Source organism: Acyrthosiphon pisum, chromosome A3 (genome assembly GCF_005508785.2).
Source record: "Acyrthosiphon pisum isolate AL4f chromosome A3, pea_aphid_22Mar2018_4r6ur, whole genome shotgun sequence".
NCBI classification, from domain to species: domain Eukaryota; kingdom Metazoa; phylum Arthropoda; class Insecta; order Hemiptera; family Aphididae; genus Acyrthosiphon; species Acyrthosiphon pisum.
The window spans coordinates 1,905,633-1,930,851 of NC_042496.1; the positions used below are offsets into that span (position 1 = coordinate 1,905,633).

Genomic DNA, 25,219 nt, shown 5'->3' on the forward strand with positions numbered 1-25,219 from the left:
ATTAATAATATATATTATATTATTATCCATTTATGTTGTCACATGACACTTACAATATATAGCAAACGTAATTTGTTAATAATAAATAATATAATAATTGTCATTCTCTTAAGCCGCAATAGACACGGAAATTAGAATTTTTTAGTATAAATAAATTCTATGCATGTAGGTAAATCTCAAATTCAGTCAGATTTTCAGTTCATAATAATAAGTAATACCTGAAGTAGGTATGTATTTCGATAAGATAATTGAAAAAATGATCTATTTAATTTAAGCCATCGATATTAATAATTCATAATAATTATAATATAAAAAATAAAGTTGTATAATATGCTAATATTTTTTTTTGCTTCCCCCATCTAGTTATCAATTGAATTACATAAAATATTGAAATATAATTGTATGGTACAATTATAGCGTATTATTATTTTCCTTGAAGTAGTATTGTTGTAGGTGTACATAATAAACATTATATATGTGGAATATTAATAGTTTTCGGAGTAAGTCCCATCGACCTTTTCCGAAATATATAAATACATAAATAAATCAAATTTATGAAGAGAAATATTACCATATTGAATAATATTGAACTTTACCTACTCCGGACCCGTTTGTTAAAAGTATATTCTTTGGATACGTATAGGAACCTATAATAGTCGCATAATGACATACCTACCTCTAACTTCTACGGCTTAAACACTATAGGATGACAAAATGTTCCTTCACAATTTAAATAATTCAAATCGATCGTATTTAACGTTATGTGCATAATAAAATGTGTGTATCGCGGTTGTCGTATTCAAAAATAAATATTTTATAATATCGTGTTGAGTGTATAATAAAAATGTGTTATGTTATAATAATGATAAATTGGTAACTAAACGATTCGATTACACAGCCTATTACATAATACATTTACTAATTTTCGTTTGTTTGAGAACCCGAATAAATTATTATAGTAAGTTATATTGTATAGAATAAAATATGTCATTCAAAGTCACTTAATATACTATGTATAGTATTTAATGGAGGCCCTTATTTTTGTAGTTGTCTAGTTAAATTTAAACAAACACCATTTATTATAAGCGATTTAAAAATAATTTTATACCTAGTTACTATAAAAAAATAGGTGAGACTTTTAATTAATATTATGGACCAAACGAATACTTACATGCCCATTGCCCATATACAGTTTTTGCTACAGTATTTTCGAATTGTCGTTACTTAGTAATACCGCGAAGGATATCACAATTTGGTCTACCTAAATGCTAAGAGTTATGAATTATGTGTGCTTTAAAAAAAAAGAAGTTTCATTTTGGTAATTGAAAATATTTTTGACAGTTAATGATAACATTATGTGTTGGTTGTTGGTTAGCTGAATATTATATTGTTGGAAATACATTTATAAAATTTAACAGAATCTCATTGTGACATTCAAGATATTATTTTACTCGAATTGCATCAGCCTTAGGAATAAATATTATTTTATGGACGTCAGCGAAAATTAATTGAAAAAAAATCGTAATTAGAATTTTAAGCACAACGCAATACATAATATTATATAGCTTCCGGAATAAATTATATAGATTACCATTTTAGTCTTTTACAGCATAAAAGTTGTTTAAGCACTTTCTACAATATTTGTATGGAATAAAAATATGTAATATTTTGTTGGAGAAGTTTAGATTTTTTTGTAATTTAAAATTTCAAACAACAGTAAATCCTAAATCTTTCAAGTGGGTATGAAATATTGCTTGGTTCAAAATATATAATAATGTATAAAAAAGTCCACCCTAGATACATCGTTCATGTAATAAATTCAAACACAATGTTTTTGAATAACACACATATTCATTCGTTATTTTTGTTAACATCTTGGAATTAATATTGATTTCGTGAAAGTGTAACTAAGTATAGTCTATAGGTATTTAAAATTCGATGATCATTAATAATTTTTTTTTTTTAGAATAAATTGTGAAACGTAGTCGAGTGTAATATTCTATGTGCGCATATAAGAATATACCTATTTTATTTTAAATACATAATATTAAACCGCCTTAAACCCTTGACGAAGTTTTCAGGAATTGGAATTTAATATTTATAAGGAAAATGTATAAATGTCTTAGATAATAAAGTACGTTTAATATATATTTAAACTAATTACAAAAAAAAAGACACAGTAGAGAGTACGTCAGAATTATCACCATAATTTTCCAAGTATCAATTCTCGAAGCACTTCTGAAATTATTACAAAGAATAACGAGGATAGAAAGAGTTTATATTTTTAAAAACATGAAAAACGCCTTACAATTCATAAAATGCATAAATTAGTTTATCGTTGATCGGATGATTTTTGTTCATTAATGGAAGAATCTGATCAGTCATTTAGAAAGAAAAATATTTCAAATTAAAAATGTATTATTTGAGCTTTTTTTTAAATCTTCTTTAAAATTTAAATGATATATTATGGTCTGTAAGTTATATGAAGACAAATTTGTGAATCGAGAATATTTTGTTTTGAGAAAGTTGCCTACGGTGAAAAGTTTTTAAGGTATTGCGGGCTTGCTTAAATACTTACTACTAAGACATCTAAGTTTATAGTTAATTAGTAGGTACACTCAAAAATTTAAAAATCCACACCACCGGTTTAATTATTACTTGCATGTTTAATATATGTATTTTAATATTGGGAACGATAAATGGGAATTGGAATTTGAGAAGTTATTTTATTTTACGTTAATTTTGAAGATCTAGCTTTTTTATTTTTTTTTATTTTTTAACTAGACAATTGTACAATCTGTAATATAATGGTTTACAATAAGCACAAGTGATAAAAGTATAAGTATAGAAAAGACAAAATAATAGGGTAATGTAACAAACAGGTTGATAATTAAAATTATTTACATCAATTCAGACAGAGGGGATGAGTGAAGAGACCATCCATTGATGGGACTTCGTGACATGTGGTGGTGGGGGTTAGTCTAAAAGTAAATCACGACACCACGAAGATCTATCTAAAAATAAATTATGACATTTCCGTTCAAATGACAATAAAAATAAAAATACATAGTATTACATAATTATTATAAATAATAATGTACTTAGGTACACATTTTTAGTATGATATTGTGTTAGTTATATAGTCATACAGTTTAGTTAGTATGCTCATCGTTTGAACAAATGGGTTAAAAATATATTGTTAAATTTAAAATCCATTATTGTCACATGTTAAAAACAATTCTGGACGAAATTACTTTTACAGCCTTTCTGTTAAAAAAAAATTGTCGAGAACTTGTACATTTTTCCGAAATGATTTATTATTAATAACCATGGAGTCTATAAAGTGTGCTATTTTACATCGAAATTCTATATCTTTGTGATAATAAATTTACTTTAATTTGAATAAAATGAGTGTAAATACGAGTAATAACAATTTATAATAATGTTTACTACCAGTTCCAACTGTACATACTCGTGATGAATTTTTGATTAAAAAGGGTTTTCTAAAATAAATCTGAATTTATCGTCGGCCAACAATCAAAATCGATCGGAGCATAAAATAATATTCTCTTAGCCTAACTCCAAAGCATTGGTTTTGGCTTTTATTGATATTATGCAAATCAATCAAAATAATATTATCAATAATAATAGTATTATAAAATATCGTTACGACGTTTCTAAACTTTAACGTACCTACAACGTCCACTAATTTTCGTAATGTCATGTCGTCGTACTCACTATGCAGTTGCGTGGTAAGAATATCTTAAACTTAAGGGCAAAGCATTTAATTACACCCGTCCGATCATGCGTATAGTTCAGTGATTTGACGTTATTGGTGGGGGGAGGTGGGGTGGGAGCTTAACTTAAATAAAACCGGAGTAACCATAGTTAATATGTACCTAAGTAGGAATTAGTACACACTAAGTGCTGTATCAATTTCCTCGACGAAATAATCGTGTATTATGACGTCATTGAGTCGTATAGACGTATAGTGAGCAGTTTATCTACTTGATTGGGATAAGATTTAGGTTACAGAAAATCTGATATTCGGACGAGATTGCACACTATAAAATCCCGAAATACGTTTCACAACATTGTAATACACCTATTAATTTCATTAAAAATAAAATGTTGATAGAATTAAATTAAAGACAAGTAAATATGAAAATATTCGTACTGATTTCACGAAAATAACTGTTCTAACACGACTATAATAAATACCGTTTGTGATCTAATACGCTAACAGTTGCATCCAAAAACCGCACAATTACGATGTTCGCTCCAAAAAGGTCGATTGACAAAAACCATACTCTATCGGCTCATTGTATAGAAAAACACCGCACACTATTTTTTTATCTACAGGTTAGATGTATTCTGAATGTCGAAAACTTTTTTAAAGTTTACCAAAAGGTCTAATAAAAGCACTACATTTTATTTTAAATTATGATATTCTACCACTCAAAATGAAACAATTTCTGACATTTACAAAAAAGTTGAAATTATTCTTATTGTAAGATATAAACAATTTTTATAGAATTCTAATTTAACTTTTATGGTGAGAACTTGGCTGATGGCAATTTATTTAATATTTTTTTTTCATTTAAATAAATAAATAAATAAATTAAAATAATATATTTTATATTAAAAAATATATACATTTTTTAGTAATTATACAATATAATCGGTTTTCGGATACAACAATCTCAAAAAAGGGTGCTGTTTTGTCTTTTATTTTATTTTAGTTAAGTGAGTTGTTTTTGGATTCAACAACGCTAATATTTGCTGTAATTTGGTTCTGTGGGTCGTAAAGTCATTTAGTTACATTTTAATTTTAAAAATAACATATTTTTAATTGGTATATTTGTCACGTTAGTCGTTAAGCCTTACTTAGTACCCTCTCCATAAATATAAAATAAGTAATTATGATTATAATGTGCCAGATTTAAAATAATATAACTATGTATAGGTACACACATATTATATATATATATTAGGTATCTAATAATTACATATTATAATAGTATATAAAATAGTTTTATAAAATATTTTATATTATATTATGTTTGTTGTTTTAAAATATATATTAAGTACCTACGTTTGTTAATATTCGTTTATGTATAGAAAAAATTAATAACTTTCAAGCAGGTAATTTGATTTTTAACTATACTATTGACATGATTAAATGAGAAAAAGAGTTTAGTACTAATGTGTTTATTATAATGAAACGATGTCAGCGTACTGATTTTTTTAAATATGGAGGATAGAGAAATATGTAGTGAAGAGGTAATATTTTAATCTCGTTAAATATTAGTAGGTACAGATGATAAATAATGTATGATATTATGACAAATTAAACGAAATATAAAAGTAGTATTATGGGATTGACTAATATGTTATGTAATGCATGTGCTCCAGAGGATCAAATAGAATTTGTAAAGGATATGCACTCAGATGTGTTTTTAATTAGTGCGATTTTTTATCAGTTGAACTCAAAAATCTTTGATAATTTCAGAGTATTACACTCATTATGTTTATGATGTACTATTATTATTATCATTATTATTATTATTATTATTATATATATTTTAAAATTTGAATGTAAAATGTAATTGTAGTTCAGGTATACTACTAACATGCACCTATATGATTCTCATAAATAAAAACTTTGTATTGTTGGCGTGTTTCGCTTGAAAGACACAAAAACAAATAACGATGCACACTAGAACATTAAAATACTAAAACGTAATGTAATTGTCGAATAAATTACAGATTACTTACCTTTACGACGTTGTCTTCATCACTATGTAAAAATGTGCAAACTGCATGTCTCATTCTATTTAAATAGGTAGGTTGAATAACACATACACATACCTACACTACAGGGATGGGCACTAATCATTTCACGAGGATTATCATGAATTTGCTATAGTTCATTAAAAATGCATACAGGTAGGTATGTACCTTGTGTTTTTCGTTTGTCCATCCCTGCGTGTATTTAAGAAACATCCAAAGCTAAATAGTACCGTCAAAGTATAATAAATAGGATTTAGGTGATGTGATATTTATGGTAACTTAGGGTTAAACACAAACTCGGGTAGAACAGGCACATGCAATGTTGGGGTAAATAAATACAAATGATAATAATAAACACAGAAGTGTTGTAAGGTTTTTTTTTTTTTCATAAAAAGTCGTGTATAATTTTAATAAAATGTCGTGTATATTTTAATAAAAACGAATATTTTGAATCCTTTTTTTTAAATTCATTTATAGTGTATTATTATCTAAAAAAAGGCCGTGGAAACCATAAAACACATGCGGAAGCATAGGTTGAACAATAAAATGTAATAATAAATATAATAAAATTAATAGTATAATAATAGTAGTAGGTAGTAATAATAATAATTATAATAATAATAGTAATAGTAATAGTAATAATAATATTTACAAGTTCTATTATTCACGATTAAAATAAACACACAATGATTTATTGCGATCTCATTCACAGATCTGATTGACCACAGATAGAGTTAAAAAAAAAACCAATAAATTAATATACAACCCGTACGAAAATACATCAACATGACACATGCTTGGTAACAACAACTATTGTAGGAACTTGGTAGTATTAAAATGAAATCATAATGTTATGAGCACAAAAAAGAGGAAAACGTGGTTAATATAATTTAATAGACTTTTGAAATGTTTACCAGTGTAACATCAGTAGTAGTACGCCAAAAAGCGTTTCGTATGCCAGGCCTCCATATTTTTATCCTGTAAATTATTTTTGTTTGCGCGCATGTAATACGAACAATTTTTATAAGTACCTTAAACAAGTTTCTGGGGAAAATATTATTTTTCAATCAAACCTATATAGAAGGAGAGTTATTTTGTTGAATTATGGTTTTTGAATTTAAATTGTCGTAGGCGTTTTATCATGATATTATTTTAAATTACATTTTGGATTAGCGTCCTCTTGCCCATCGAAGAAGAGCGTCTGCCAGTATGTCCAGATGAGCTTTAGTCTGAAAAAAGTTAATTTTAAAAGTTTTATAATTTTTAAAATATTTTATTTTTATGTAGCAATATAATGTTTCCGACCCAATATCCGTAATAGATATTATTGCTATCAATATAGGCACTAGATAATATATATTATAGTTTTTCACAAAATAAAAGTTTGTGAAAAATAGTATGGGTATGAAATTTATTACATTATTTCATTTATAAACTTTACTTAACTCTGAAACTTATTTTTATATTTTTTTGTTATTGATCGAATATTTTAAATGCATAGGATGCATTGTCTTCTTCTATAAATAACGTTAATTTATCGAAAAATAAGATAAAATAGTGTTTACAAATTTATATTATTTGTTATTGGTATGTGTATTTGTTAAATAGATTAAATAAAAATATATTTGTTTTTTTTTCTTTAATTGAAGGGATTTGACAAAAACTCTTTTATTTAAACGATTCTACGTATTTTTTTGTATTTTGTAGTGTGTTCAAAATTCACACCTCAAATAATAGGGTAGGTAATTAAGTTATCGTAACGTTAAAATGGAGTTTTCTTAAATTGTTTAACGTGATGTGTGTTAACAACTCCCCCGCAAACAAATTGCATTCGATTAGGCTTGTAATTATTATTTTTGTTCTTACTGTTTTGAAGAAGAAACAATTCTTTCTGTCTTCATCGTCGCCATTTGGACAGTCAATGTATCCGTCACACAGGACGTGATCGTCTATGCACCTGAACCGTCCTTCCTTGTCTGGAGTGGGACAAGCAAACCGTTCGAATCCATCTTCGGTGGGCGGACACTCTGTAATATCGAAATATTTTCATTTTTGTAATTAAATTCCTATGTTAGAACTGTTAAAAACTATCCTACAGCCACACTGGTACATTGCAGGGATTATTAAAACGGTGAGAACTTATATACCATCTACATTACTGCAGTCTACAATTTATTATTTAATATAATAATATTATAATCTTCGACATTTCTCTAAAACTAAATTTGGTAAATTGTCAGTAGAATTACTATTATATAATAATATAATGTAATATACATTAATACATTATATACAGTATTTTACGCATATTATAGTATTTCTATTTTCTAAACTATGCATTTCTCAGTTTGAAAAGAAAGGTCAATTTATAATTTATATTCATTTTGTTTTGGTCTTATATTTTAATTTAGTCCCAAGGGTAGTGTTGTCTGTGGATACTTCTTTACTCTTTAAGGTCAAATCCCGGTTGTCACAGAAGTGTTATATTTTTTCACTGTACAGTACACACATATATAACTATGGTGATTTACAAGAAATTTTCCGAATTTAAAATAACAAAATCCTTCTATTTAAGACTGATAATTTTTTGTTTACTTGATTATATTTATTTTTGTATGCTAAATATCAATAATACATTAAATACCACTATAGTTTCAACAATGTTAAAAGATCTGTTTACATGTAAATTATATCAAAGTAAAGTACCTATACCTAGCCTAGGTACTTATTTAACAGATTTATATAATTTATATTTTTAATTTTGTTGGATTGAACTTTTGGAGTCGTTAGATTAAGGACGGTATAGGTACCTACTTATCTACTTAAATTCGTTATGGTTGTTTTGTAAATACAACTGTTTTTCGTAATATATTTGGGTTATATTCAAATGATACACGTATTCGACCACAATATTTTCGTCAAGAACGCCTTTTTGTTTCAAACTAAAGCTTTTGTATGCATAATACATTAGGCTACCTACGTCTTGAAATTTGCAACACAAACAAGTCAAAACAACAATACCTGTATATCGGAAATGTTTATATTATTATGGGTTAGGTACAAGAATGTACTAGCAACTAGAGCGCATAAAAACGTAAAAGTATATAAAGACAATAATAATAAAATCAATAATCGGTCGGTATAATAATATTATAACTATACCTATTTCGAGGATAGTCACCATAACAAGGGAGATAATAACTATAATTGGTCCCATGTAAACGCTGCGTGGGTTTCACGGTTTATGCGTATAATATATATATTATTATAAGCGATCGGTTGTAGGAAAACAAGCGAACTATTTGATTCAGAGCGGACCGCTGTGAGGCGATTTCGATCACTGTCCGACGGATGGATGAGAATCGTCTGCAACATCGCGATAGTGACGACGATGATAGGTCAACACCGCCGATAGAACCGAAGATCTACAACTCCTTTACCTGCCAAAAAGGTGTTCGAGTGGCAAACGATTTATGTGCAAAGTCTTACGAAACATATATAGGTACTATATCATTAGTGTTTGATTCACACCGAACGTTTAGTAACGGTTTAGCAGCAATTATATTACAGACGTATACGATTATTTACGAGTTGCGCCAACTTAAACGTCTTACACTTTTACTATACCTATATAATGCGGTGCGATAATTTTTTTCTCTAACGGAACCTCATTACATATTTCATTCGATTTTTGGGTGTCTGAGAGAGAAAAAAACGACCATTTTATTTATCATCACGTCCAACCGTCGCTTCGTAATTAAAAATTTTTTTTTGTGCTACAATGCAGTTGCATCCCTCGTGTTATAATCACCCCTATATCATAATACATATTATAGTTTGGTACCTACGTAAGAAAAGTAAATGGTGCTACGCAGATAAAATAACTATACGATACTCTATATTTTTGTTTTTATAATTCCATTCTATTATTAAGTTATATAATAAGATAGGGTATCCTCCAACAATCCACCCACACAAGTTGATTCATTATATATAATGTAATAGAAAAAGTAACAAATTACTGATCAATGTAAGATATAAAAAACTTTATAACTATAATTGGATATTTTTACTCGTAGCACTCGATATACAAGAAATTTCTGAATAATTGTGTTTCTTTATGAAGTTTTTATTTATATAATAATTTAATGATTTATTATTAAAAAGGAAGAAAGTAAGTAACCGCTCTGCGGTATAGTAGATGTCAAGTGTACATCGTCATTGAGTAAGTCACTGTAATGTTTATGTTAAATTTGAATTCAATAATAAATACGGAAAACGATTCTGAGTAAAGACGATCTATCAGCCTATAATACTAAGTATATTTTATGATATATTTGTGTTGTTATTGAAGTAATTTATTTTATTATTAGACATTTTAAATACCTAGGCAATAATAGCTTGAAAATTCAAATGTCTTAAAAATCGCATGGCATAATATAATACTATGCGTAATGTCCCCATACGAATAATATTTTTGAACTACAGTAAAATAATTAAAATTGTTAAAATTTCCCTAAAATATCTAATTTCGTCCAAATTTGAATTTCAAATGTCTAAAAAAATTATGCCCCTATATTTTTTTAGTTTTTTTTTTTGGTTTCAGTATGAACTACTTGTGAGAAACTTTATATTACATTTTCAAGCCTTAGCAATAAAAATTTGATTATTTCGTGGTTTTGAAAAATATTGTAAAAATTTGTCAATATTTTTATATGGCTGTAATCACAAATTATGAGGAACCTTAATTCAAAATACTCGATTAAAATACATTATTTTTGAACAATAGTCAATTTTCAAAATTTTACTGAATAAAATAAATTTTAATTAATAGTTTTAAAATTACAATACAATTATATGACATAGCTGTTATTCAGTATAATAATAATAATAAGTTGTTTTTTAAAAAAATTTTGCGAAGTAAAAACGTCATCAATTATGTATAGATATTATGTGTTAGGTATTATTAAAATAATATTTTGTACAAGCAACGTAGCCACGTAGGTACCGTCCTTACCAAATCGAGCACTTAATATAAATAATGCAGAAATCTAGTGTTCTGAAAACGGTCATTGTTCATATAATTAGTTTAATATTAAATATTAAAAACTAATTTTGATTGATATTATTTTTGGCTTAATTTTTATGATTATAAATTATTATATATCATTATTCTTTTTACATTTAATGAAAACTGTTTAGTTTTTAAATATATGTTTTACATTTGTAGCTTTACAAAAGGTAGTTTTTATTTCTATTGGATAAAAATGATTGTATTCTAGATTTTGTTTTCAGACCTATAATTTTATTGTAAACGTAGAGACTAGAGAGCAATCTTAGTTGTATTATATATATATGTACTATATATGTAAGGGAAGTATTAACGCAATGGATTCGAGTACATGTAATTCTAAGAATTGTCTTTCATTTTAGAAGGAGTGTATGTTGAGAGTTGAGTGTGCTAAGGCCCTTTATACTTTTCATACTAAAGGTAGGATAATACGTACATCTCTTCAAAGCTTATAGTCCCATGAAATGTGGCGGATTTTCCCCTGGGATTTAGCTTACCATAATACCAAGGATACCGTGTTTTTCTGTTTTTTTTTCCTTAACCAAAAAGTAAATACCGTTATGTTAATCGTAAATAAATGCGCATACCCTATACCTTTTACCTGTAACAATATGACTCCTGTATGTGGTTGGAGATAAGTACACACATATATACAGAGTGATTCACTGAACATGATCATCCCCATTACTTCATTTTATAATGAATTTATTCAAATTATTGTTCTTGGAATTTTTAAATACCTCGCTAGACCATATTATGGAGTACCTACTTAAATTGTCTCAGGGCGATACAAACTTCTGTTTTTTTTTAAAAGAAAAAAACCCCATTTTTGTACTAAATTATTAAGTGGATAACTTTTTTTGAAAATGTTGATATACCTGATATTAAATCTAGCATTCATTAAACTTTGACTACAAAAACTTCAAAGATCGCTTTTTGAATAGCAGCGTTATTAAAGCAAAAAAGGGGTGATCGTGCTTGGTGAAGAATCACCCTGTATGTATATGTATATTGCATATATTACTTGATATTTCTAAGTAATACCGTTAGCAAATGATTAAATTCAGTTGTTATTTTCATGTGATTTTATTCATAAAGTAAAGTACCTACCACGATATTTAATACTCCCTTTTTAATAATGGAAAAATAAAACAGATAGTGAAAAATAAAAATTATAAAAAAATATAACATTATATGCGGAAAAAAGAACAAAAAAAACAGTCGAGCGGCTTATGCAAATACCTGTTTCAGCAATGCCTATACTCGCGTTTATTTACTTTTAATTCCAATCGCAGAAATTATAATCCTCCTGCGCGTGACCGCGTATGTAATATATAGCGACGAATGTGTTGGTCGCTAAACGAAAATTCCCACCACCTACCAGCCAGAGTGAATAATTATTAAAAAAAACTGTTATACAGTACCTATACCTGAGAAATATAATATATTATTATATGTACACATACCATAAATATATTATTAATGTACCCGTCGTTATCGATGCGCTCGTATCGACATAATAATAATACGTTACAGTTGCCGGTTCGTCATTTCTATACCAATAATGGCTTGATTACAATATAGTATTTAATTAATGTGCGTTTAAATTACTAGTATTACTAACGTCACAGGTAAACATATTACAATGGTACATGTAACCCAACCTTATACACACATGACACACCCACATACACACAATTATTGTTATAATAACTAGGTAGGTATATTATGTTTGGAGACGACCCCTGTAGGATATAATAGGCACATTGATCTTTGGTGTTTATTCGTCACACGTTGATGTTGTCACTTGTCAACAATTCGCAATCTATTATTGACTGTTGTACAAATTATTTGTTCGAACGCACGTGTGTGAGTTTACATTATTATACTAATTTACGTTTTTGTTGTTCACAATACGTAATATTTTTAATGAAATAATTAAAATGTACATAGTACATCAGTATACTAAATGTACTATCGACAACACTAATTTATCGAATCATAATATAGTTGGCGTGGTTATTATTATATTATATTCCTATAATATAGATATCTGTTGATATTAACTATTGTCATTTTAATACATTTAAATTTTAATACACTTTATTAGATAGTTAATGTCAATACAGTATTTAATTAGATATTCTGTATTTTGATATTTATTTTAAATATTAACTTGATATAATTGGAAGTTATAATAATTTTAAATAGATTAAATTTAATGAACTCACTAAGACAATAATTGTTAATTATCTCGTTAAACTGAAATTAATCTTAACTCGTGGGGGGCTGCAAACATATTATAATTTATAAGTAAAAAAATAAATGCAATTAAAATCACTTCGTCGATTGATGATTCGCATATATGCGATTAAAATATTTTATACCTTACATCGTATACGTACATGCAAATTATCAATCGATATAGGTTGTGATTTAAATTACATTTTTTTTTTTTACTTATAATATTATGTTGGCGCAGTAGTAATAATAATTTGTTGTAGTCACATATTTTTTTTTCGAGTGCTTAATATGCATAATAAATCAAAAATGTTAGGCGTTGCAGAAAAAAGTAATATCAAATGTATACGCGTTGATTTATCTACGTCATTTGGCGTTTAAGATTAGTACACAATTTACAATCGCATATATTTTGTACAAACAGCAACAGTGAATACGTCGTATTCAGTAAGTACGCCAAGGCAATAGCCCCGACCCGCTATTGTGTCGAACAATATAATATTACAATAAGTCGGAAGTACGCCCGTAATAGGGCTATTATAGTTATAAATACTATGATAAATTATTATAGCCCTATTCGTCATTATATTTACAATCAAAAACAGTTTAAAGTTTCATATAATATGCAAGTGCTATATATAGCAATCCACTGATATTTATCGAAAAATAAACGGGCGAAAGAAAACGCCGTTTATGTTACAGGACTCCGAGGGGTTTTTGAAAGCGTTTCACACGCCCGGTGAAGAAAACTCGGGACGTCCGTGGATTTCGTGCAGCAGTTTCATTGTTATATAATACGTACGCATGAGTGCCACAGGTGTCGTTACATATGGCGGTGTGATGTTGAAGGGGGTGAGTGGGGTGTGGGTGGTAGAGAGGAGGGTCCCAATAGAGTTGGATAATATAATAATATAATAATATAGCGATACGCGAATGGGTTCGGCGTGAGATATATGCCACACGTCACGACTACTATACCGTACAATAAAATACGGTAGCTATACACTATTATTATATTGTATTATATATAATAATGTCTATATGTGTTATATATATATATATATATATATATAATATAATATTATTGTAGCAGGATGTGTATTCGGTTGTTCAAGCGAACGCGTTCGTTCATTCGATTCGTCTAAACATATAAAGTGTCATCGGTATCACCGCTTGCACCTGCCTCAGTACGTCTCTACTCTTTTGTCAACACTATATGTATTATAAGCATCGCGTGAATGCACGTCGGCGGCATGTGTACGACTGAGTTGTGGTAAGTGCATATTATTACTATTATATACCATTATCTATACGTAGGTATCCGTTAAAATTGCACCGCGCATATTGTTTTTACTCTTCGCGGTACTGCTGTTTTATTTCTCTGCACGTTTCCCGGATGACTTCTTTGCTGATCGTCGTAAATAATATATAAATATACATTCGATATAGTACACAAAATGATTATAATAAATTAATAATATTAATACATTATGCGGTATAGTGTTCGCGATTGTCTGGGAAAGTTTACAGTGAGGGGGGGGAGGTAGTTATATAACGGTGTGTGCGTCGGTCCGTATATGTGCATTGCTTCGCGCGTGAGCGTATGCACCACAGTCAGAGGGTTACGTGCGAAAGTATTATTTTACAAGTTAACATTTTAAAATATGTATTACATGTTATCGATAACCATTTGTTTTTAGAATTCGACGGAAGAGCCGACGAATCTATTGGTTTTACGGTCATGTGGTTTTCTTTTTGTATCTTTATGTGTTATCACTTTATATAGTTATAAAATATATTTTGCAGAATATTTAGTTGTCCGAGAGTTTTTAAAAATATATATATATATATATAATCAAAAACTAGGCAAATTTGGTAATTTTTTAACCTCCGAATAATTATTGTTCTAGCTTGTTTAGGCTATTCAGAAAGTACTGTGAGGCCATTTAAATACTATGCAGTTTATAATATGTACTATAGAATATGATAATATAGAATTATTACTTGAAAATCGAATCGCTTTACGTAGTGTGTGTTTCATTATTTGTATTAACAATATAGCTTATATTGTACAACTGAACGGGAACAAAACAAATAATAATTATAAACAAACGGATGTTTGCAATCATAAGAATTACACGCTAGAAAACTCGATATTGTGATCGATATAATGGTGTGAATACATTTTAATATTTTCTGTACATTTTTGGTTCAATTTTGGTGTAGAACAGGTTACGTTGTGTTTGTGTGGACAATGTACTATATACAAATATACAATATTATATTAATAATGTTTAATATTATATCCGTTGGCCGGCGCATTGTATAGGCAATTTTGGTACATTGATGTGTGAGGCGCTCTCAAACAGTATCTCACAATGTTATTGATGGGCTAAATTCGTGGCGAAACTCGCTCTTAGAGGAACGAACAAAGGCAAATTCGCAATAGCGTTACAAAGCAAGACAACGGAGTGACCGTTTTAGTTGTACACTTGCACTACAGTTGAGTTTTCAATTAATGAATCTATTTTACAGTTACAGATATTAATTTGTTATATTATTGGAAACCTCATTTCAAAATTAAATTAATTCTAATAAAAATTTAAGACTTATCAATAATAGAATGTTATACATTTTTATTTTATCGGATTTCTTATAAAGATATTTTGTTATGAATGACTATTATTTTTTTGAAGGGGAGAAGATCGACATAAATGTCACACGCAAAAAAATATGACCTGAATCATCAACCAAATTTTATGTTGGAATTTAAAAACTAATCTGTCCATTTAAATTTATATTTTTTTTTGCTTCGATAACTTGACCATTAGCTCTATATAACTTTTATTTACTATAAATGCGTATTTATATAGTTGTCATGAATGAAAATAAAATAATAATATTTTTGAGTTACAGAAAATATATTAATTTTTACTACGCCAACGATTTATTACTTCTAATTAATTTTATCTTTTATAATTTTACAAATCTAAATTAACACGACACTAATTGATTTCCACACATTTTTAAAACAGCACTAACTAATAAATAATTTTTTAACTACACAACTGAGTCAATTTTATAGACATAAAATATAATATCACACATTTTAATTTTTCGAGTTACCTACAACATAAAATAATTAATTTTAACAATAATACAATAAATAACATTTTTAAAACCTTTTTAAAAGGCTAAACACTCCGTTATTCCAGGGACATGAATAAGTGATAACATGTGGTATCCAAAACATTGACAATGAAGTATACAAATTAAAATAATATATTATTTCCTATAGGCTAAGACAGATGCATCTTAGGCTAGATATTATGCTATATTGCGCCGTGCCTGCCTTGCTTAACCACCACAAGTTAACTTATATTTAAAATTAAATCAAGAAATATAATAATTAAGAAATAAAACATGTCTCGACTTGATTGTCCAATGCTTAAGCAAAGTAATGCTTATGTTATCAATACTTTAATATACCTATAAGCGTTTATGTAAATTATAAATTACAGATCTAAGAAATCAGTCATTTTTTTTTTATGAACCAAAACTGAAGTATATACCTATGGTATTTTTTATATGGGGCTTTATTAATTTATTACATTATTATTACGCTATAAATTATACTTATTTTTTGCAATTGATTTTTATATTTTATTCACACAACTATAGAAGTGCGGGGTATTAAAATTTACTTAAAAATTAAAAGAGCAATATTTTTAATGTGTTTGTTTTTATTATCTTTTCGTTTCATATTTATGTCCATTTAAAAATATTTTTAAGTTTGAATAGTAAAACATCTAAAAAGGTCAGGTTGTTACTGTTTTTTTTTATATATAAACGAATAAAAAAATAATAAAATCTAAATATTTTTTCAAGTACAATAATAACATAAATAAATGGACGGTGAAGTCTTACTTTATCAAAATAATATCCATCTTTATAAAATATTAACATTAAATTGTATTATTGGGAATTGTGAATAAAGGATAATAACAACAATAATTATAATTACTGTTATCATTATTACTATACCTATTTAATATTTTAAACAATAAATTTAAATTGTAATTAATAAACTTGTGAGTCGCGTGATGCATGTAAATTAATTTTAAAAAAACAGCGAAGTCGCTCTGTTGTATAATATACATATATGTATCTCATAATTAAGTAGATCACTGAAATGGATGTGTTAAATTTAAATTTAATGGTAGATCATAGTAAAGGTTTGAACAATTCTTCAGAGCGGAGAGGTGTGTCTATCTCTATTTTTTTACAGGATATTTTATCATTTATTTATAATATTATTACTTATTAGTAATACGGGTAGGATAAACTCATGTTGGCCAAAAACATAGCAAAATTATTGTTACATAAATATATTATTATTATAATATAACAATGGTTATTATGATATTACATCATATGATTAACTTATAAGTCAATACCGACGAAACAAAGAACGGTGTGAATATTTTCATGGTATAAATAACTTAAAGTTAGGTAGGTATTACAATTTAAAACACTATAGACGAAATAATTTACGAATTTTCATGATTTTCATAAATTTATGTATAAACGCTTATGAACAAATTGTTACCATGTGTTTTAAATATATTTTATTTGCTTTAAGAATAATTTTTGAGAAACGTTATATAACATTTTATAGTTTTTTGACTTTGGAAAAAAATGCATCGACACGAATCGATAAAAAAAACTCAAAAAAAATTTTAATTTTAACAAATAGTTCATTATGGACAATTTTTGTTGGTTTTTTCTATGTTATTTGTTAGTTTTTCTCAATAATTATTAAATACATTATATTTCAAAAATACGATTCCACTACTCACAATCAAAAAAATATAAATTAATAAGTACTAAAAATATTACTATTTATTATTCATCGTATCACTATTAAATGGGTCAATATTTAATTAGCCTATGTGAACTATAACTGTATCACATTATACCTTCAACTCAAAGTGTTGTTAATTCGATTCAATTAAGTTTATCGTTCAATATTACGAATAAAGTATTTGTACATCTGTGTAACTAATACCTACTTACCAAAGAAGGAAAACAAAGTGCGCTGTTAAAACATCCAAGGTGTCTTAATAATTCTAAATCTAGTATCATTTGACACGAATTCACTTGTCAGCGTGGTAACGGGATAACCACTACCACTATGTCAACCTTTAATGGGATTATATTCACTGCGAGTAAATGTCGTTATGTTCTAAATTGCAAAAGTGGAAAACATCAAGCCACCGTACCGCAGTAAAAATGCTGCAGGTACCGTTGATTTAGTGACACGAATTTGCGGTGGATAAAGCTTAAACCCCAGATTACATGTTAGAAAACATATCATTGTTTAATCTGATTCTTCAATTGAATTAAGAATAATATTAGTATTGTAACCATCGTTAATTAAATTTAGTAGTGAGTATATGATGGATTGTAATTTATAGTCTACTGTAGAACAAACATAAGTACAAAAAAGATACCAACATCATTTCGAAGAGCTTTTTATAATAATATGTTCAGAATGATTGTTTGATAAATATGGTTGTGCAGTTTATGTGCTATTATTCTCGTAAATAAACGATACGTTGGCAAAGCTTTTGCTAGAATGTCTAGACGTTTTCAATTTAGATTTTTTGTTGCGCTGTTATTTTATTCAAAATGTTCTTAAAATCGATCATTTAAAGCCATTAAATATATATCTTATTTGTATAATCATAAACATTTTTTTATTTTTTTTATTATGATCATATACAAAAAGAGTTTATTCAAATTAAAAGTTATAGTATATTTATGTATTATTTGATTTTTGTTCAGTCCTTTCAATATTGTTTTAAATTTTGTTCAAATAAAAAAATGTTGACGAATATTGAAAAACAAAATAGTTTCAAACAATAATGATGTTGTATAAAAAATAATTTAACAAGTGAGTTTAAAATTTGAAATACTTTTAAAACATAGCTCATGAAGTAAAATTTAATTTTAAACTTATACAATGTAAGAATATTTCATTTTTTACGTTACTCTTTTGTACTTATGTAATATTTGTTTATTATATATTTATTATATTATAATTAGAAAGGTAAAAAATATTTATATGGTTTTTTTAAAATTATTTATAATAAACACCTTTTTGTTCGAGTAAAGTTAAGTATATAACATTTATATTAATAACTAGCCGATCCCGTGCACTTCGTTTCCCGGCAATCAATAATTATTATTATAATAGCTTCAAAACCCATGGCAACCACTTATAAACAAAAATTTCCATAGGAAATCTCAAAATTCCTGTTTGAGTACCTCCCGGGGTCAGTCCTCTCCCTTTTTCAATTAGTCTATCTTCTGCTCAGAAGTATAATTTATCAACGTATATAAAAATATCTGATCCCGTTCACTTCGTTACCCATTAAAATTGCCAACTGTATATGAATAATATGTTTTACATATCACCATGGCAACCATTTATATACAAAACATTCCATCGGAAATTTCAAAATAATATATAATAGGTTGCCATGGTAATATGGAGACACACATGGACAGAAATCTCAAAATAATATATAAATGGTTACCATGGTAATATGGACACACACACTGTCACACATACATTCATTTTTATATATATAGATATAACATACGTTTAACTAATATAACATTAGTTAAATGTTGTTTTTAGACAATGTTTTTCATTTTAATTATAAATAAATACCTTGTGGTATTTTAATACACAATAAAGTACTTAAAGTTCTTGTACGCTTACTACAGAAGTTTATTCAATTCATTACAAATTGTTCCGTGTGGAGTGTCAAATCAACCAAAAAATATTGTGATTTTTATAATAAACCGCTTATTTTCCCATTGGGGTCAACCCTTTTCTAACAAATCAAAATTGTAACTTATTCAAAGATCGAATTAATAGTCTGTTTTTTTATTTACATTACGTAACAAGAACTATGTACCTACTTCAACGACACGTGATAAATGTTACTACATACATCGGAAAAGTTTCAATATTCTACGAAAACTTCACAAAAAAATTAACTAGCAGATTCTTTTCAAATGACTCAGATATATACGATATTTTTGAAGAAAATTGGACTGAGGCACGTTATTTACATTTTAAAAGTTATAGTTACAATAGAACATATTACAACAATCATCCTTGATGGCAGATACACAGATGGAGTATAATAGATGTGGAAAAACCCACAGTTCTATTGTACCCCTTTAGTTTTTAAAATTGAAAAGATTTTTTTTTGTCAATAGGTATCACTTAACTAACTGCAACTACAGCTTATACAAATAAATTAAACATATTGTGGTTAACAGTTAATTATTTATATTTGTCATTAAAAATGTATAATTGATGTCAGCAAAATACATTTTGTTTTCTATCTCTGAGCTACGTGCAACATTGCACATTAGCGTTCAGAACTAATCTTGTGTTGTTAGATTTATTATGAGAGTGAATTTACCTATTATCAAACTCAAAGTTAAGAACAGTTTAGAACAACTTTTTAGGAAATTTCAATTTTTATAAAAGTTACGAGTATGTAAAACATCACAATTAAAATTGCAAAAATTCAAGAATTGAAATATCTTAAAACGTATACAAACACAGATAATGTTCTTAACTTAAAGTTTGATAATAAGTCAATGGCGCTATCATATTAAAGCTTACAACACAAAATTGATTATTTAAACAGAAATGTACTATGATCCTTATAAATCATAGTAGGAGAGAGAAAACCAATTAATATAGAAATCCTCTTTATTATAATATTGTCTTAATTCACACCATTTGTGGTTCTTTTCTTTGTTTTTATTTTCACTATTTTCTTTGTTTCTTATTTTTTGTTGACATTTATTATGTTGTAAGTTTCACTCCTTCTGGGTTTTATGCCTACATTTGTTCAGCCCCCCTCCCTCCCACCAAAGAAAAACAATTTTAATTGCGATTATGTTTCCAGTAATCTAATCTAAGTTATTTACAGGCAAACAAATCAAATACGGTACACTCAACATAATATATATATAATATATATTTTGTTGAGTATAATATATACTATATATATTATAAACTATTTCCATCAAAATAAAAACTTGACCGTTCAATTTATTTCTTTAATAAACGAATTTAAAACCCTTATCAACCCACTTATTTCACTCCTGGATATATTGACGAATTCACTAAATAAAATCTCAACAAGCCGAAATACCATAATATAATATCCTTTGTAGATTTATATTATTATGAAACACAGATTGATTACTTAATATAAAATTACTTTTAGTATTTATTGAACGATAAAAAAATTAACATCGCGTTATTATATAGGTGCAGGAATCCATTCATCACCAGAAAATCAAAAAATAATTCAAATTCAAATGTAGGTTCTGTTAGTGAACGGTTTCCCCATTCAAGTGTTTAATTATATATTTATATTCTTTCTTTTATCCAGAAATTCACTCATTGTTTACAGTAAAGATCGTAAATATTTTTAGTAATAAGGCAAACATAAGTTATGCTATTAAGTAAGTTATATTATTTATGATTTTGAATGTGCTTACTTCTTAATATAATATTATATTGCATTATTAGCACTTAAAATATATTTTCAATAATATGATTAATAACTAATAATTTATTTAGTTCCTTCTCATAGTTAATACATTGGAATGAAAATAATATTATATAAAAAGCGTTTATTGATTACTTTATTGTTATTAGTTTACTAAAATTATGTTATTTAAAATGGAAACATTTTAAAGTTTGTTCAAAAATGAATTCAAAAATGTTCTTATTTATATTTAATTTTAATCTTGTTATATTATGTGAGAATAAATATTAACATAATGGATTTTTTTTTAAATATTTACACTTGAAAAATAGGTTATTACATAATTTTTTTGTTTTATTAAAATTGTTATCTTGGAATTTTAATTGATAATAAATAGTATTCCAATGTTGTTTTTTCAAAATATCTACACATGACAAAATATAATATCTTATATTGACATTGTGAATTATAGCTTAAAAATATATCTCAATATAGCTTTTAATTTTCCAAAAAAAAAAAAATGATATAATTAAATTTAAATTAAGAACCAACCATATAATTTAAAAAAGTTGGCAAGTCGGTGTCGCTCTGCTGTACAAGTGGGTCACTGTAATGGATGGTGTTAAATTTGAATTCAATGATATATCATTGTATGAGAAAAAAGATTCTGAGCGAAGACGGTTAGTCAGCCTACGATATAACTCAGTATAAATAATAAAGTAATTTATATATAACCTATTTACGTGGAACCTTGTTTTAAATTTTCAGTCCTTAGATATAAAAATTGAACATTTTATACATTTTTAACTACAAAATAATTATTAAATTTTAAATTTGATAAATGTTGTCAACATTTAAACTTTAAATACTTATAAAAAAAATTGTGCCTATATATTCTTAATATTTTTCAACTGCTATTGTACAATATATCAGAAACCTTGTATTAAATTTTCACGCATTTCTATCCAACAAATAAAATTTTATTGACAATTATAGAAAAAAAAAAATTAAAAAAATTGAAAGCTGACAATGTCCGTAAACAGCTCAAAAATATTCAAAATATTTTCAAAATGTTATGGTGTATAGGAAATAAATATATAAACATTTACTGAAAATTGATAAAGATAGACAATCTTATGAGGAATCTCGTATTAAATTTTCTAATCTTAGATTTAAATAGGAAAATTTTTGTGAATTTCTAACTCAAAATAATTTGCACATTTTCTTGAAATTTACGTATTTTGTCAATATTTGAACTTTAAATGCTTATAAAAAAAATTATGACTATGGATTTTGAATTTTTTTCATCTGCCTTTACTAGGAGCCTTCTATTAAATGTTCAAGCTTTTTTAACCAACAAATAATATTAATAATAATATTTATAGAAAAAAAACAAAAAAAAATGGAAATGGAAAATATTTGTAAACAGCTCAAAATAAATCAAAATATTTGGAAAATGTTATGGTGTATAGAAAATATTCTAAAAAAAAACATTCAGCCAACATTTCATGTACCTACCGTCATTTGTTTTAGAGTTACACAAAAAACCTAAATCGATTTTTTTCAAAAACAGATTTTGCGTAAAAATTCCTGTTTTTCCTTAATTTTTCTTTTGTTTTTCACGGCGCTTTTGAAAACTACTGTGAATTTAAAAATTTTATTTTATTTGAAATATATTAAGAACTTCTACTTTTCACCCTCCCAAAGTACCAACTATCCTGTCAGAAAAGATACTGTTGAAGAAAATCTAAGCATTTTTACTGTCCTAAAAGGTGATGTGACACAAAAAAAAAATTAAGAAAAAAAACACACAACATTGTTAAATCAATACATTCATCAGAATCTAAAATGTCAGGTTAGTTTTAATTTAAATTTAATACTGTTAATGGGAAATATTAGTTAATAGATTATATTTTTTGAAAAAATATCATAAATTATGTAAACTATACCCTATTTGGTTTATCAATAATTATCGGCATAATAAAAAACCTCTTTTTAAGAATCATAATTATTTAAATTATAATAATTACTATAGATTATAATTTTCATTTGACCTGAGAAAACATTGTAATCAATATAACTATTTTTTTTTTTGCATGTTATACATTATATTCATGCACCTATACAAAATATAATTTACGGCCTACTATATTATATAATATACATTTTATTTGTTACTTTAATGTCCCTTAGGAAAAATCTTTATTTATTATTGAAATTAAATTAAAATACTTTTTAAACGAATTTTGTAATATTATCAACTAATTTTACTTAGAATAGTTAATATTTGATTACATTTTTTTAAGCTTGAAATATAAATATCATTGGGGGGAAAAAGTTGATTGTTCTGCTTATTACTTATGCATTCTTAGAATTATTGTGCATTAATGAAATAAAATTACCATATATTGATATATTTAAATATAGTAATGAATTGGATCGAATCTAATTATTCTAACTAAATCACAAATATTTTAATGTGCGGAATATGAGTTTTTTAACTATTAAATTATGTGGGTACCTATTTTCACCCATTTTACCTAACACAACTTACGTCAGCGATAATTCGTTTGGAAAAATGGTTCAGTATTCAAGTCACGATCAACCTTTTCAATATTAAGGTATGTGGTATAAAGCATATGATATGGGGATGGGCGTAGTATCAATCTTAACAACAATGTGTGAGTGTAATAACTTTTTGCAATGCTACAATTATATAGGAAGCGATTTTTCTTATTTACTAAATCTAATGATTGCAAGTGAACAAAAATTATTGCGTCTTAGTAATAATAACAATAAAAACAAATTCAATTAAAATTTTATTACAATTAATGGTCTGCGCTTTATACTCTATAGTTTAGACCATTAATAATAATAAAAAAAAACTTAAATATTTATGTTTTTAAATGTTCGTTAAGTATACTTTATACGATAACTCAAATCTTAAGAGGCCTTTTTTAAGTGTTTTAGCAATGACATAATTTTATCAATATAAATAGGTATAGAACACGGTATGTTGTCCGAATCGCCTACAACTTACAAGTTGTTTTGAAAATTATTTAAAATTAACAATTGTATTCAATAAATTTATTCTAGTTGTCAAAAAAACCAATTTGCCAGATCCATGGTCAGTTCTGTATTTTATAAGTGGAGATTTATGAAATTATAAATTTTGTAAGTATGGTTTTTCTGCTTAGAAATACAAACATTTATTTTTACATTATTTTCTAATCACTCATTATGTAATTTCAATTAGCAAAGTGTTTTGTATTGACATAGTTGATAATACATTTCAAGTTCATAATGGCAATAGTAATTAGTAATTATGTTATTTCAAAAGGGTCACGTTGTTATATTTGATGAAAAACTAGTTTTCAGGAGTAAAAATATAACGAAAAAAGAATTTTAAGGCTTCGCATGAATAACTTATGAGCTTTACTACTACCTGTTCAAGGGTTAAACATTAGGTTATAAATAGTTTGTCGAAAATTAGTTTATATAACATCTATTATAAGGGTAGGTT

The 25,219-nt window shown here is 26.7% G+C and overlaps 1 protein-coding gene across 2 annotated transcripts in view; it reads right to left on the minus strand.

The window, feature by feature from the left end:
* Nucleotides 1–5,071: 5,071 nt before the first annotated feature.
* Nucleotides 5,072–25,219, minus strand: part of LOC100574097 — a 40,715-nt gene continuing 20,567 nt past the window's right edge. Inside the window, exons 3-4 of one of the 2 annotated variants that reach the window (XM_016806408.2) lie at nucleotides 7,660–7,820; nucleotides 5,072–7,022 (exon numbers count right to left, since the gene is read on the minus strand). In XM_016806408.2, the coding sequence (XP_016661897.1) occupies nucleotides 6,963–7,022; nucleotides 7,660–7,820 (221 nt within the window). In that variant the 3' untranslated portion in view covers nucleotides 5,072–6,962. The remainder of the gene's footprint in view (nucleotides 7,023–7,659; nucleotides 7,821–25,219) is intronic. The other variant, XM_003246109.4, reaches the window with a different exon arrangement.